We start from the raw sequence: 15608 nt of genomic DNA, 5'->3' as shown, positions 1-15608 counted from the left end.
TGGAGATGAATACAACGAGGCAGCACAGGCAGCGCCCACTGCCCGCTGTCCAACTGATTCCGCTATGATTTCATACAAAAGGCAGACAAGTCTGACAACTACTATCCCATCATTTTCCATATTCAATTTCTTCTTCCTCCTTCCTCAATTCCAGTCTCTCAGGAAAAATGGCTCTCGACACTCAGGGCATCCTTGCAGCGGTGACCATCGCAATGTATATTCCCTTCCTATTCGTTTCCCTCAGGTTGGTGATGAAGTACGGAATGTCGCGAGGTGATGGTTGGGTCTTGTTGTTGGTATTTAGCATCAGTAAGTTGTTTAATTTATCGCAGTTATAGTTTTAACCCTGTTATACCTTCAGTCCGAGTATTGGGAGGCGCTTTGCTTGTCGCAGCTGAGGATATCACGCCTGCAAACATTTCACTTTACATCGGCGGCTATGCCCTAGAGTCATCTGGCCTATCCCCACTGTTGCTTTGTACGCTGGGTCTGTTGCACTCAATGTAAGTTGATCCAGTTGTCATCGTAGATGGAATGCGCTGAACACTATTATAGGTTCCAAACTCCCGATGGCTTTTCGAGATATAACAGACAATTTCGCCTTCTTCAGATCCTCGGCATGGTCGCTCTCATCCTTACCATCACCGGCATCTCCAATGAGACAAGTTCCAGTTCAAGCTCGAGTGGGAACACCATGCGCAGGGCCGGTGTGATACTCTTTTGCGCCTTATACATCATCCTTGTCGGCATTTGCGTCCACGTATGGACCCAAGTTGGCTTTGTCATGAGATACCGCAAGCAGGTGAGCTTTCCGGAACGCCGTCATCTGTTCGACTTATTTTCTTACGCCTTATCTTTAGCTCTTGAAGGCCATCTCTATCGCACTTCCATTCCTGGCCATTCGGACGCTCTACAGCGTCTTGTCCACGTTCTCTTCGGATTCGTTCTCGATAACCGGAACCACCGAGCCCAACACTAGCGACCTGGCAAAATTCAATATTTTGACGGGCGAATGGCAAATCTACCTCGTAATGGACATGCTCATGGAGTACGCCGTTGTGATCATCTATGCTGTTGCAGGCATCGTACTTCCCCTCAACGAAGATTACAAGTCTGCAGATTCGTATCAAGATGAGTACCCCTTGAGTAGGCCCCAGATGTGAGCATCGAGGCGCCAGTGAATGAGAGTCATGTCCGGTTACGAAGCGGAATGTCGGTTTAATGTACCTAATAATACCATTTCCATAATTCGTCTGTCTACAAGGTTACCTACCGCTCGTAGATATGTTAATAAGTCTTTTATTTAACGGTGTAGTGGTGTAGTGTTGATTTATATCATGATCTGGATCTATGATGATGTCATTACCTCTGAGGGAGTAGGGACACTGAAAACAAAGAACGAAGGCCTTCAGGACATCCTTACCAAGTTGACTGACATTGGCCTGGCAAATAGCTCACTGACAGAAATGGATGTCCGAGTCCGATCGAAATCTGACGGTGCGCATCATGTCCTTATAAAACACGTTACACAGTAAATAACCATGTCGATAATGAAGCTGGAGCCCAGACAGGATACTGTACTTTGCGTGTCACAAATTTGGCAGACGTCACAAACGTCACACCTGTGTGACATATGTAGTCGTTTGCCGCCAACGGTATGCGTTATGAGCATATCAACTGTATTGTGATATGATGCTTTGGACGGTTTCATTATATCACCCCTTCAAATTACCGCATCAAAAGCAAGGGATACGCTGGTTTGCGACGCAGTGGACACACGAGGTAAGCGTCTTTGCACGTTTACAATAAAAATGCGACTGACCCTACGCGTCAAATCTTTCGCCCTCTGCCGCACCACAAAGCACCGTATGGTCCCAGCATGAATACAATCCTGAGCATGATGCCAATGGACCCCCTGGTGCGTATCATCCTCAACCCTCTGCGATCATTCCAGCACCGCCGCAAGGCCACGCATTGGCCCAGCATGGATATCATCCTGCTCCCTCCTACCCTTATCAGCAACCTTCCACCATTGCGGGTCCGTCCAACGCGTATTACCCCATTGCGACATTCTCCCAAGGTCAATATACTCCAGTGCAGACGGAATCTAGTGGGAGCTCAAACATGGCGCCAACTTCCTTTGCTCTCGACGAGACAACATCTACAAGGCCTCGTAAGCGTAAAACCCGCCAGACCTCGGATGATTTAAGTTCGTCCGTTGCACCATCAATGCGCAAGCGCAGACGCCCGAACGCCGCCGATGACTACAGACCGGGCAAGTTTGGTCCGTACACGCTAGCGAATACTAGTGCCACGATCATGACCATGGCTGTTCACGACCCAAAGCCTATTGGCACCAGTAGCCGCAGGACTCATGATCCCAACGGAAATTCCTCTACGAATGAGGAGATTTGGGGTTATAGAGCTGGACCCGATGCATCCGGAAACGTTCCTGACCACCACTCGTCACAGTCGACCTGCGTACGTTCATGCGATTGGACCGACCAGCTGTTTGGTCTGTTCATAGAGGTGGACAAGATCCGTATTGAGGACCACCTGTGGTTTTGGCATGGGGTTGAAGCGAAGAGAGCCACTTCGAGCCCCTGCCGATTCGAGGGTTGTCCGGACGCAGGGACGATGATGTATTTGAGCCGTCACATCGAAGGGGTCCACTTCTCTACGTCCTATCGATGCCCATATTGCAAGAAGCTGTCGTCGAGGACCGATTCTTTGGCTCGGCATCAGAAGGGATGCAAATCATTGCTTGCTAGCAGGGCCCTTGCTGAGCATGGAAAGTACGAATTCCGTCTCCAAGCGATGATCAAGTCAGTTTCTGGATATATCGTGCCTGCCAAGAACGCGACCTAGGACAGCGTCTGAATATGTATACCCCCCTTACCCCGCATCTGTTGCTGCTACTGACGTTGCTCCTTATTTCCGTGCTCTAGTGTTGACTCTAATTCTTGACACAACTTCTCTCTACGGGCGATGATACTCATTCCATTTCTATTACTGACATTCCTTTAGACGATTCTCTCTACAGCTAACGACACTCATTTCATGCTATGTATATGATTATAGTGTATCTTACTCGTATTTTTGTCGTCTCGAAATTTTTGATATTTGATGTCATCATAGAGGATCCGGCATGGTACAATGTAATGGTGTCTTATTGGTGTCTATAAGACATACTATACGCGATGGGGGCAACGAGGGTGGTTCCCAGGTAACCTACGACTGTACTTAATGACTTGAAACTTTGACGATGCAGGAGTAAATCGGATTCATTCAGCGGGAATCCTAGTGTGTGCGACTAGTACAGTACAGAATAACGAAGTATCATGTAGAAAAAATTGACATTAAATAAGTATTAAAGTAACCAACAGTAGAGCGAGGGAATGAAAACAGTTAGAAATACAGCAAATGTAATAATATAGCGAATCAGATCTTCAACTACACACCGATGTGAACAAATACAATCCGCTGTTGCAGTGGAATATCACTGCGCCACAATTTCTTCACAGCCTTGTGCAACGCCATTGCAGCGCGCGTGCAGTCCAGTCTCCCTGAACCATCGATCAGGTGGTCGTAAAAAGCAGACACGACCTCCTGTGCGACCTCATCGTCGACCGACCACATGGAACCAATCACTGCGAAATCCGGAGGATTGCATCACAGCAGCGAGATGGTTCGATTCACCGGGACTCTTCTCATCGCCCACGGTAGTGTGGCAAGCCGATAGAAATGCAAACTGCGGCTCCTGCCAGTTGGATCGGATGATGTCCTTGATGATCAACGGCCCATCACGCATTGCGAAGGAAGATTCAAATGGTCATCGTCGATTAGGCATTCCGTGGCAGGCCAGGTGAAGCCACTGGTTACGCTTTAGCGCATCAAATGCACCCTTGACTATTGCGTCGCTGTCCTCGAGCGACGTGAAGGACGACACGACGTGTCCGAGACGCTTGGCGACAACGGCTACCTCGGGAGCTACACATTCAAGTGGCTTCCCTCCGTTTCCTTGAACAATGACAGCAAAATGTTGCAAGGATCCATCTCGTGAAACCTGCCGTCTCGCACGAACAAGCGTGGCCAAAGTGGGGGTGTACGAGGATATGTAGATGTGAGACAGACTGTCTCTCTTCTTCTCGTAAGCACCTGCTGCATGTAGAGGAAGCAGCGTGAACTCAGCAGTGGGACACCACCAGATACGCGAATCATGGCGAATATTTGATATCTTAAGGGCTTGTACTACAGGGCCAACGACGCCATGCCGAATTTTACGAAGGATGCTGACAAGCTTGAGTTGAGTTTCAAGGGAACCAAATTCTTTTGAAAGGGACTGGAACTTGGAAGACAAATCGGCAACTTCGGTCTGCGTGATATCAATCGGAACGTGGACAGGATATTCATCGCTCAGGACGATCAAGGCGTCGCAGTGGTACTGACTAGCATTGACAATGATGACAGGACCATCTTCAGCTGCCTTCTGTAGGTCGGAGAAAAGGGGAGGCAAGAGAAACCGAGAAAAGTCGGGAAGCATGCGAATCCGTGAAACCACGTCATCCCATTGCATGGTCAGTTGCCGGATTTGTGGATACTGGTCTTCAGTACTAGACTGATCGAACGCATTACGAAGGCGAAAACTCAAGCGTCTGAACTCAAGGCCACACCTGTATCACCTGAAACAGAAAGTTCATCCAGGGGCGTGTTGAAGCGTGCCAACTGGGTCCAGAACACTGCACGACCTTGCTCCACCAGCTCCACCGCAGTCGTCAGAGCAACATGACGAACACTGCATGAAAAAACATCTGTAGCAAGGGAAGATACAGCCTTCCTGATGACGTCGAAATGATGCGAAGAAGGCGACAAGAGAGCATCATGCTGGTCCAGGAATTTCAGTGCAGTGTTATAGGAAAGTAATGCAGAGGCGTGATTGAGGGTGTCAGCGAGAGCCGCCCATGACTTAGCGACACGAAGATCTGAGCGAGATGCTGCATGTGATAAGTTGGAGAGTTCATATATACAAATTAAATGCTTCATGAAGTTCAGACTGGACGCCGCACTGGTGGCATCTATCTCGAAGGCTGAGTGCAAGATCGTTCAGAGATGAGGATCGACCTGAATGACCGGAGGGACGGAGAAGTAATGCATCCCGATGCAGCTCGATGGCCTTATCAAGGTCAGACATGATACCACGCTGCTGGAATCTGTCGCGAAGGCTTGAGTGCAAGATAGTTCAGAGACCAGGATCGATCTGAATGACCAGGGGGACGGAGGAATAATGCATCCCGATGTAACTCGATGGCCTCATCAAGTTCAGACGTGATTCCACGCTGCCGGAATCTGTTGTGAAGGCTGATTGCAAGATTTTTCAGAGACGAGGATCGATTTGAATGACCGGGGGGCGGAGGAAGAGGGTCGATGGCCTCATCAAGGTCAAACATGACGCCATGGTGCCAGAATTTGTCTAGAAGGCTGTTTGCAAGACTGTCGAGAAAAAAGGATCGAAGAGGATGTCCTGCAGGACAAAGCTGCAACCCAGCTCGATACACCAGGTTAGTGATACAAGATGACCACTGCCCCATCTCGCTGTGAAAGACCTCGCGTTGAGTGCAAATGGAGTGAGATTAAGAGCACATACACACTGAGAGAGCTGAAACTGCAGTACTGGTACACCAAAGACCTGCCAGTCGAGAGGAATGATACAGTAAGTGCTCCGCCAGCCCACGAATTCAACGACGGCGGACCGGGAGGCCACGGTGAGGTTGAGGTACCGTTGACATGGAGGCCGCTAGGGTATTGCATCGTATAAAGTACTGCATGTGCACACCGGCACAGCCTGTGCACTGGCCATGGTATCTTGTCCGAAACATGTCATCCAGAATACCATGAGAAAATTTTATGATGAGTTCGTTGCAATTGATGATGACTTTCAATTACATACTTCTGTCACTTTGGGCCCATCAACTTTCTCTTGAAGATCTCCCACGATGAGTCATGGTGCCGAAACAAAAACTTTGGTATCCCCCCCTCTACTACCTACAGAGGCGGCGAAAATATGTATATAAGACCTTCCCACCGTGGTTGCTGCTTTAGCCAAACATCATGTCTAAGTTTTGTCGTCAGCTGTCTCGGTATCATCGATGACAATCACCCTAGCACCGGGTGCACCATTGGCATTGGACAGCGAGTGGCGCCGCCCGTGGACAGGAACTCAACTTGATGAAAAGAATGAGCTAAGTTGTTGGGACGTATTGATTCTCAAGCATGCAACTTCCAGATTGTTATGCTTGGCCCGTTTCCCCAGCTGCACCTCCGGGACATGCGCAACTCGTGGGCTACATACCGAGCCTCACAAGCTAAGTTTTGATTCTCCTCTCATACTCGCAAAGAAGTTGACCTATATACTCACTCAAAAAATAACATGTTTCCTTTGCAGAGAGGTGCCACCGCTGATGAGACGGCCGAAGGCATGCTTCTGTGCGTTTCAGCCTCTATCTCGGTACTTTAGCTAACCGATGTTCAGTCTTGCTTCACCACTTGAGTCTTGCGACGTATGTGACTGGCCATACACTGGAGGTGACGGGAGGACGAATAATCTTATGTTGCATTTTATTTCATGGCAACCGTATACTGTGCAGTTGTATCATCTTGCGACATCTCTTCGTTGGCATTTCTTTTCCATTTCACAGGTATTGTACAGGTAATATTCTTCTTCACAGGTCGGGGTATGTGCCGTCCTGCTCTGTGACCGACTAGTATTCTAGAATCAGGACCCATCCCACCCAAATCGACGTCGTAGGCGAAACTAAAAATTTAGTTCAATCACAAGGTCTCAAAAATGCAGCATCCAGGCCCATCCGCGCGACTCTAGCAACATCACCTCTACTCAAGCCCAGGCCTAACGGAGGCTGTGCTAGAAGCAAAGAGTACTCTCCAAGACAAGACGTTCTGAAAGGGAGTGTGTCGTCGGTCTATTGGTAATGTCAAACGTCAGACGAAACATTTTATGACACGCAAGATAGCGTACTTACACAGATGACAATAGGATGGTCATTCTTCAGATAATAGTGAATATGATGCGCGTCGAGAGATGCGGCGGTTTTGCCTCTAAAAGAAACATTGGATTAGAGCTCGCAGAGTCGATGCATGACCCTACAGAAGATTTGAGCTTAGGCATATCTCGATGCACGGCTTGTAGTGTCTGTTTGCACGTGCGTTACTCTCTTCGATATCTTTAGACGCAAGTTTCTCATAAAATTTCTTTGCGTAGGCCCAGAAAGACATCTGCATTTTCGCTTCCTCAGACTCAATGCTATCTGAAATGAAGCGTAGAAAATAACCCACTTTGAGAATTTGAAATGTCCATCCGGCTGTCGTGTAAGGGTTTGTTGTGCCCGCAGCACATTCAAACAACGAGCCGCATTCCGTCCCAGACTGCGAGATATCCTCAAAGAACACAGCCTTGAGTTCATCTGAAAGGAATGTCGCATGTCCGAGTCGGTCCGGGCGACAACTAAGGAGTGCCAGAGAATCCTCAGTTGTATTCTCTGTGCACTACAAATTTGAACATCCGAGTCATCATTGAGTTGACCAGAGTGAATATCACAAGGTACCTCCGCAATGTGCACGGTCAATCCAAGACCGGCACCCTTGGCTCTTGATAGGTGCCGAGTGAAAGATTGCATGTCGCCCCTGCGTGGATCCCCACATACATCAACGCCTACGACTCTTCTACCCCTGTTCTTCATCTTGATGGCAAGACTAACGCATTCCTCAAGGTCCAAGTCGCTCATGCGACGATCGACGGATACAATCAGGGCAGCCTGAATAGCAGGATACATCTCTATTTCATCAAGCACAATTGTAAGGTACCTCTCTCGCGTTATGTGTGTCGTCGCGCGAGGTGTAGTTCGTAGTTCAAGGTACGTGCACTGAGGGCTTTCCGCGCCATCACCTGTGGGGTTCAAGAACGACTGGAGGACTGCACGAGTAACGGTCGTGACTGCCTCCGGAGTCGATGTCAGAGCATAGATGGCGGGCATGAGAGAGAAAAAGTCATCTATTTCATTGAAGACGACTCCAGACCTGAGTTTCTCGAGAGTGTCTGCGACCTCAGTCGTCTGTGCGGCGGTAGAAGGTGAGTATTGCTGCGCAAGTTCCAATATTGTTTTAATTGGTATAGATCCATTAAGATGAGCATGAAGTTCTGCCTTAGGGAGTGCCTGAAGGAAAATTAGGTCGTCAGGGCATAGCGATGCCAGGGCAGTAGCAGCAGGACCTGCGATATCTGACATGACGACTTATCGATAAGCGACCGCTTAAACAACAAAACCGGATGGGGCAACGTCAACGAATATGAATATTATGGAGATAGTACTGCACATGCGGCCCTAAGTACTCGGAGAGTCCATTCGGAGGACAACCTGAAGGATAACTACATTTGAATTCAAGGTGCTTTGAATTTGAATTTGAATTTGACTTTGAACGCACAGCCGCGAGTTGGAAAATCAAATTAAACACTACATGCATACTAGCAGCAGGGCTCAGTGCTCAGCTCTAGTTGCTCGAAAAATATATTTCACTCGAGAACGTGTAGACCAGTGGGACTACTTGTAGACGCATTTTGATTTATGAGATCTATACACCAGCTATCTTTATCAATTTTCAGATTCAGGCTGCTCGCGAGGAAATCAGCAACGGTGGTCATCATTTGAGAATTGACTAGGCTTTGAGAAATGGTTCGAATCAGAATTCGAAGACCCGATAACGATTATTGGATCTGGGTGCGAGCGAGGACCGGGCAAGTTTATTAATCCCGTATGAGACACAAATATGAGTGCGATGGAGCGCTGACAAACAGTACTTGGACCGGCTAAGTGATATTCTATATGCGAACGAGAACATTGGTGTCCCCTTGCGTTAATTTTGTTTAGCGGTCGCCGATATTTCGTCTTCCTGCCGTTGGGACAACTTGGACTACGGCTTTGATTGAAATTGGTTCACATCTATAGTGGCAAGCCGCTCCTCTGACAAACGGCGGAGGCCCAGGCCATGACGCACGGCAGAATAGACACAAACTCCAGTGCTTGAAGAGGGTCTCTGATATCATACTGTGGGACATCATGGTTCATGACGTAGATCTGCTACATTGATCACTCGTGAGCCGGTTTGAAAATGGTGAACAAAGGCAGTACATACGTCGTTTGCCTTCCTCGCCATCGTAACTATTCCAAGTGCGCCGTCAACGTTCAACAACAAGTCCAAAGACAGGCTGATCTGTGATGCCGAGCTCGGAAAGGAAGGAACCGCCGAAACCAGGTAAGTCCTGGTCTGGTTCATGGCTGTCGAGTTGGTGGAGTGGTCCCTTTTCTTGTACTGGGCCTACAGCACTAGGAGAAGTAGGTCCTGCCTACCAGGTTCATCACATGAGGTTTTCATGTTCATTAATCCTGCGTCGTTTGATTGCTATCAGGACAATAAAGAAACGGGTTCTGCAACTGAGCGTGATTGATCTCTTTCGTTTCCGCAGACATGGCCTCTCGGGTGTGACCAGCGGTATTTATAATCTACTTGGCCTGTCGGAGAATCGGAATAGTGGAATGGCGACAACAAGAAGCGATATCGCGCACTGGCCCAGGTTCAGGCTAGCCTGTAGTAGACTGGGTCCGACTCGGGCCTCATGTATTGGTCACGTAGTGTACAACCTCGTCGAAAGTCATCACAAGTAGAACTGGGGAAGCAGTTGGTGGTAAGATCACTAGTACGGATTACTTGATAACTTGAAGTTCAGTTGCATGCAATGATCGGAAGGACAATTCAAATAACGATCCATTTTAGTCATTATGCGGTCACGTGCACTTTGTACGCATTTTGTCTGCGCGCTTGAGGTGTATGCTTTCACTTGCTCTGAAGTGCTTTTGAAATACTTTATCTGCGGAATTTGCGCAAGGTCTATGACAAGGACACATAGTTCTTTTCAGCTTTCACTCAGGTTTGTTCAATTAACACGTTGAATATGACACTCAGGCCATCAGAATCTCGGAGATTATCCAGAAGACTGGTGTCCCCCCTCCACTGCCTACAGAAGTTGCGGAAATACGCGTAGAAGACTTTCCCAACGTGGTTGCTACTTTGGCCAAAAATTATGTCGCCAGCTATCTCAGTATCACCGCTGACAATCACACTGGCACCGGGTGGACCATTGGCATTGTTGGGACGTATCAATTCTATTCAAATTGGAAAGGAACTCACAACAGTTTAGCCTATCCGCTCGCGCCAATGTCCTGAATATATCCTTATATCTTACAGCGCTCAAGGGTATCATCTACAAATAGCCGCGGCCTGCGCCTCCAACACAGGCACCACTCCATGATGCATGAGCCGGGTTTCACGGTCTGCAAGCTTCGCCGCGTCTTGATTTCTCCAATTTGTATTTTCCTCAGATAGCATTGCGTCACCATCTCATCAAGTTTCGGAAATAAGGCCGTGTATTGTGGAAGTAGTTCTGATTCGTATCGGCCATGGCTAGGTGAGTTCGATCATTCATCAAACATCTGTTGCGGGCGGGTCCACTGTATCTGAAACAGGGATGTGACGACCCTCTGGCCGCAACTACTAGTCAAACAGCCCGATTGCACGGATAGAGAGAAATCACATGATGACCGTCATGCACTTGAGGCTTATCTTGGTGTCCGGCCCTATGGGTGAGTTCACTCTGGACTTCAAGGTTCAAAGGTCGTGGCGCAGATAGGCCAAGAAGCCTCATCTAGGCATAGAAAACCTTGCTCTTAGATCTTCGCAAATAGCCATCATCAATCGCCAAATGGCCACTGGCCAATTGATAGCATCTTCTTCCCATGGATCTGGCCCACTGGGAGCCAGTTCGTACCCGAGGAAACACCGCATGGCATTTTAAGTGATTGTGGTGATGTCGGAACAGAGCTAAGAGCTCACTGATTTCATTCATTAATTCAGCGCTTACTCGAATGTATTTCCCAGACATTCGCCGACGGGCCACATCAGTCATGGCAAATGGGAAGAAGTCAGCGGTTCGCGAGTTAAAATACCCTTTTTCTCCGTAGGTACAAGCTTCGAACGCACGCGAAGGGCGCACTGTAACCTCGGATCAAAGAGTCACATCGATAAAATTGTCCAGTTCGGCAGCACCAAGGTTGTATGAACGGATCTTCAATGAGCACTCACGCGCTCTGTCCCGGAACGTTCAAGGACCTCATCCAGACTAGTCTATCACAGGGAGCCGATCTACTTTGTCATAATTCTTGCCAAAATATTATAAAGACCAATACAAAACCGTTAGCTAGAGCAAATGCAAAAAGAAGCGAATGAAAAATACATCAAACTAAACCAAGACGCAAACAGCGTTCGGTGAAGATAAATACCATAAGCAAAGCAAACAGTACATGGCCCAGTATCCTATTAATACATAGTAGGTGCGGCATGTATAGCAGTTTGATCACGATAGCTCTGGGAGAAATGTCAAAGGGAAGACATACGACATGTGTGAAGGACGACAAGTGAAGGCACATTGCTCTGTAATGAGTGAAAAAGTGCTAACCAGTCGTTGAGGCGAGCGGGGTGTCTTCCTGTTTTAGATGGTATGCTGCCACAAATGGGTTCCGCTTCCTGGGTACTGCTACATTGTGCCTGCGGCCTAATCATCATTAGGCTCCAATTGGAGCGACAATCTTCAGAGCATGATTTCGCGGATCTGGCGACAAGGTAGCCGGCATCAGCGTTCCTGCGAAAAAAATTTCGCAATCGAAGAGGGGGCTAACTCACGTTTTTGCTTATGACAGCACTGATTTTTTCGAACAATGCAAAAGAAGCCCGCAGAATCGGACAGTTACGTGATGGGCCAGTAGAGATTGGTTGCAATGGTAAGATTGTAGAGGAAAATTATAGTTGAAAATTGAGTATGCAAGTTTGTGTCCCGGCGATAGCATTATGTTTTTGAGCACGATAGCGAGATGCGTTGATGATGACATGGATAAATCGTAAGATGAAGAGCAAAAAAAGAAACATCAAATTAGTGCCGCGATTTGGAGATTGGATCGAAGAACGATGCTATGAAAGGAAAGGGAAGAGTGGTGGGAAATGGATGAGCGTACGGTTGGACGACATCACTGGCGGGCGGGGGAAGGATCAATAGAAGGACGAACTTACTCTGGGAGGAAAGAAATTAGTCACTCAATCCTAAAAATATCCGCATAGTAACTAACCTTCAACAGCGGCCATCACTACTCTCAACATTTCCGTGTCTGTCGCAGTCGTTACACTTTCTAGCGTTAAGGTTGCGACTTCAGTGAATAAGAGAAAATGCGTACTGAATGTAGATTTCGCGTTCTTTGGAACGTCCAGCTTTGTGAGCGAGTCGCGTGAAACGTCGCCGGAAATAGTCTCGTCCAGCTTTTGCGTCCCCTGATTCACCCTCGTAGTCCTGAGGTAAATTGAGTACGATGAGCCAGTCGGAGGAAAAAGACTCACCGGAAAGAAGTTTTTGATGTCAGAGTTCACGATCTTCTTTTGGAAGAGGTCATCCTTGTTAAGGAAGAGAATCTAATGCGGTAGCACGCGTGAAAGGCATTCAAAATAACGAGGACAACCTGACGTACTATCGATGTCTGCTTGAACCATTGCGAATGGCATATTGAATCCCATATTGTCATAGCGTCTTGCATTTGGTTCTGGAATAAGAAACCGAAGGTTCGTCTTCAGACAGAGCACAAGGTGTAAAGCAACTCACCGCATCTCGATCCTCGACAAGGCATTGATCATACCCGCTTAGACTGACGAGAAATAGAATACTGGTGACATCCTGGAAACAGTGAATCCATTTCCTCCGCTCGCTCTTCTGACCACCGACGTCGACCATGAGCATTTCGTGGTCTTTAAGATGGAAAGTTGTCTCGGTTATTCCAATAGTGCGAGCTCGGCACTGGACGATATCTTGTTCGGTTGGATGATATGATGGGTCGAATAATCTGTCCAGCGAGGAGAAAAAGTACGACAAGCTGTGGTTGGAATTGTAAGGCGTGGAGGAAGCAAGGCACAAAACACGAGGCTCACTTTTCAGGAAGAGCAGCCTCGTTCCCTCTTCCATACGCCTGTTGTACCCCGCTGTCAGCCCAAAGATCCCTCAAGGGCTCGTAGTATAACATAGGAAAAGGCTCTTGTTCACGAATATCCCGAGCATTCTGAATGAGTTCCATGTGTGGTAAGTTCTCCTCCGCAAGGTGGAGCTCCATATCTTCCATGGCCTCGAACACGTAATTCAGACCTGTCGTCAGGTTGTTGAACACTAGTTGACGATAAGTCTCAACTTCTCCTGGTGAGAAGGGTACCCGATGAATCAGTCGCATTTGCTACGAAATAAGCCTCGTGAAATGACAGCAGGTGACTGGTAAAAATGACTTACCTTTAGAACTGTCGATTTTCCTGAGTCGCCAGACCCTAGGAGAAGAACCTAGGTATTATACATAATGGTGAATAACATACGAGAGCTGGGCGTCAACCGTACCTTAACCTGGGAAGCCATCTTGGCCTTGGCCTAAATAATAGATATGGTCAATATCATGTTACCAGGACATGTGCAGAATGCATCGTCGCATTGCAGACTCACTTCCTTGAGATATTTCTCCGCTTCTCTATGCCTCCGCTTATCATCATCCGAGATATCCACCATCCCCCCTGTCGACATGCATGCACCCATGATTTCTTAGTCTAGAGCAGAAATGAATGTGAGGCTCTAGAGCTACGAATGCAATAGCGAAGTCCTATAATTGAAGAACAGATTGAATGATGGATGAGGCAGTTGAGTGGGAGTCGCGCTGATTCAGATGCTCCAGAGTAAAGCAGTAACAAGTATCAACACGCTGGCAGTGCTATTGATTGGCGTGTCTCGGATGATTCCAGCGCAGGAAAGGACAATGTGCTGCTACGAGAGAAAAATAGAAGTACAGATCACGGTACAGTCTGGCTGGCAGCTGGCTGAGACTGAGTGGCCTTGAAGCTCAAATGGGCGCGGACCGGGGGAAAGCGGCTAATAGTAAGTCTGCCGTCTTCTTTCAAACGGAGTAAACCGCGGACATTCCTTAAAATTTCCTTGACGCTGCAAATCGCAAGTCAGTGGTCTTCATCGCTCAGCTGAACCCTCCATACTAGTAAAAGCCTTGTTAATGCGTTAAGATATTTTGTGCTGTACGTTTGCTAATAGCTATACGTTGCTCCAAACCGACTCATATCAATATCTCATATATGGGTACGTACAGATGTCAACTCTAATTAGGATTGTAGTAACTGGCAACAGGGCTGACAAAAAAACCAAATGCAGTTCAACTGGGGAGGCCGCGATTCGTCACGATGCTATGGTGGCAACAAATTTGGCCAACTAAAAAACTTCACTAAAACTTCTCGTGTAATGAAATCAAAGTGCCCTTGTGCTCTTGTGATGCCGGCCTACTCCATAGGAACGCCCGCTGTGCAAGGAAGTCGACCCCCAAGCGCTCGACATCGGAACCACATCATACCCCCAAAACCCGATCATCCCGCCCTTTCCTGACTGGGAATAAACTCGTGAGACGGAACTACCACGAAAAAGGTCCCATGAGAATGTAGCTGCCTCAAATCAAGCGAGGTGCACTCAAGTTGATGAGTCTACTCGAGTAACCCACGAGAAGGAATCGTCATCTCTCACGGAAAACAGGTATGAGTGGGATGATTTGTCTATGGCTAATTCTGCAGGTTGCACGATTTCGCCGGACAGCATGGAGTCCGCCTAGTGACTATAGCTCCTCCTGCCGACAACCACGTATTGCTTACATATCGGAGTATCCTACTACGAAATGGCTGGTGCGGTTCAATTACGGAGCATCCGTGAATACCGCGGATGTCACCTATGTCGTCTGGTACCTGGACTAGGTTTGTGCACAACAACTCCAAGATCAGTACTCAAAGGAAGTCTTGTGCTAATGCAAGGGCCGTCGTGGGTTTCTTGGCGCGATCAAGTACTCTGACAGACAGCCAAGCCGATCATGGTCTCACGAGTCGCTTCAAGAGAAACCATTATGTTTCCCTTTGTTAGTGATCTCGACCCTTGACTTGTGTGGATCGTACCTAATGCTTGTCAAAGAACGCAGCCCGGATCTTCAGACCATTCATGCGGCTAGACATCTTGGCAAATCGCTTGAATCATCTTCCAGCCGCACGTTAGGCGCCGTGGTGTCATATCGTGATCTTGTCCTTTTGGTTATGCGTACGGCACCAAATAAGGAACAATGTGACAATACTAATTCGAGCCTGCAGGGTAACACAATATCCTGCTTGCAAACTGCGTGACAACTGTACATTCAGAGCCTGCAGGCCACGACCATATCTCGTAATGGTCTCTGCAGGTTCTTCGTCGCAGGAATTGAGAAAGTGCCGGACAACGTTAATGGTGTCCTATAATATTTGGCGTCCTGCTCGGCGTCACAGCATCAATATTGTGAAGTATCGGATCGGGAGGAACGAATAGTCTGATGTCGTGGCTTTGAACACTTGAAATGGCGGCCTTGGGGTCGAAAATTTTGACCAGAAGACACGCT

At 47.9% G+C, this 15608-nt stretch overlaps 4 protein-coding genes across 4 annotated transcripts; 1 reads left to right on the top strand and 3 right to left on the bottom strand.

The window, feature by feature from the left end:
- Positions 1–167: 167 nt before the first annotated feature.
- Positions 168–1372, top strand: F5891DRAFT_1160685 (uncharacterized protein; the record flags this gene model as incomplete). Its single annotated transcript, XM_041365237.1, has 4 exons — positions 168–309; positions 362–503; positions 556–802; positions 861–1372. 4 exons carry the CDS (start codon positions 168–170, stop codon positions 1161–1163), a joined length of 834 nt encoding a protein of 277 aa, XP_041234406.1. The 3' UTR covers positions 1164–1372.
- Positions 1373–3453: 2081 nt separating this feature from the next.
- F5891DRAFT_1168805 (uncharacterized protein) lies at positions 3454–5927 on the bottom strand (the record flags this gene model as incomplete). The annotated part of the gene is made up of 7 exons (XM_041365468.1): positions 5834–5927; positions 5649–5794; positions 5248–5490; positions 5122–5222; positions 4674–4994; positions 3883–4605; positions 3454–3650 (listed from the first exon to the last, which is right to left on the bottom strand). Exons 1-7 carry the CDS (start codon positions 5891–5893, stop codon positions 3454–3456), a joined length of 1791 nt encoding a protein of 596 aa, XP_041234405.1. The 5' UTR covers positions 5894–5927.
- An 897-nt stretch (positions 5928–6824) lies between these two features.
- On the bottom strand, positions 6825–8300 carry F5891DRAFT_937521 (Metallo-dependent hydrolase; the record flags this gene model as incomplete). Its single annotated transcript, XM_041374104.1, has 5 exons — positions 6825–6977; positions 7038–7113; positions 7163–7207; positions 7442–7560; positions 7620–8300. The coding sequence occupies 5 exons, from the start codon at positions 8298–8300 to the stop codon at positions 6825–6827; spliced, it is 1074 nt and encodes a 357-aa protein (XP_041234404.1).
- Positions 8301–12047: 3747 nt separating this feature from the next.
- F5891DRAFT_937924 (guanine nucleotide binding protein, alpha subunit) lies at positions 12048–13735 on the bottom strand (the record flags this gene model as incomplete). Its single annotated transcript, XM_041374135.1, has 10 exons — positions 12048–12090; positions 12242–12301; positions 12351–12463; positions 12511–12582; positions 12639–12710; positions 12770–13037; positions 13093–13388; positions 13442–13489; positions 13544–13573; positions 13646–13735. The coding sequence occupies 10 exons, from the start codon at positions 13733–13735 to the stop codon at positions 12048–12050; spliced, it is 1092 nt and encodes a 363-aa protein (XP_041234403.1).
- Between the last annotated feature and the right edge of the window lie 1873 nt (positions 13736–15608).

This window comes from Suillus fuscotomentosus, assembly GCF_016647785.1.
Source record: "Suillus fuscotomentosus strain FC203 chromosome Unknown F5891scaffold_1, whole genome shotgun sequence".
In the NCBI taxonomy this organism is placed as follows: Eukaryota; Fungi; Basidiomycota; class Agaricomycetes; order Boletales; family Suillaceae; genus Suillus; species Suillus fuscotomentosus.
The sequence above is the reverse complement of the archived record's forward strand: the minus strand, read 5'-3'. Positions and strand labels throughout refer to the sequence as shown.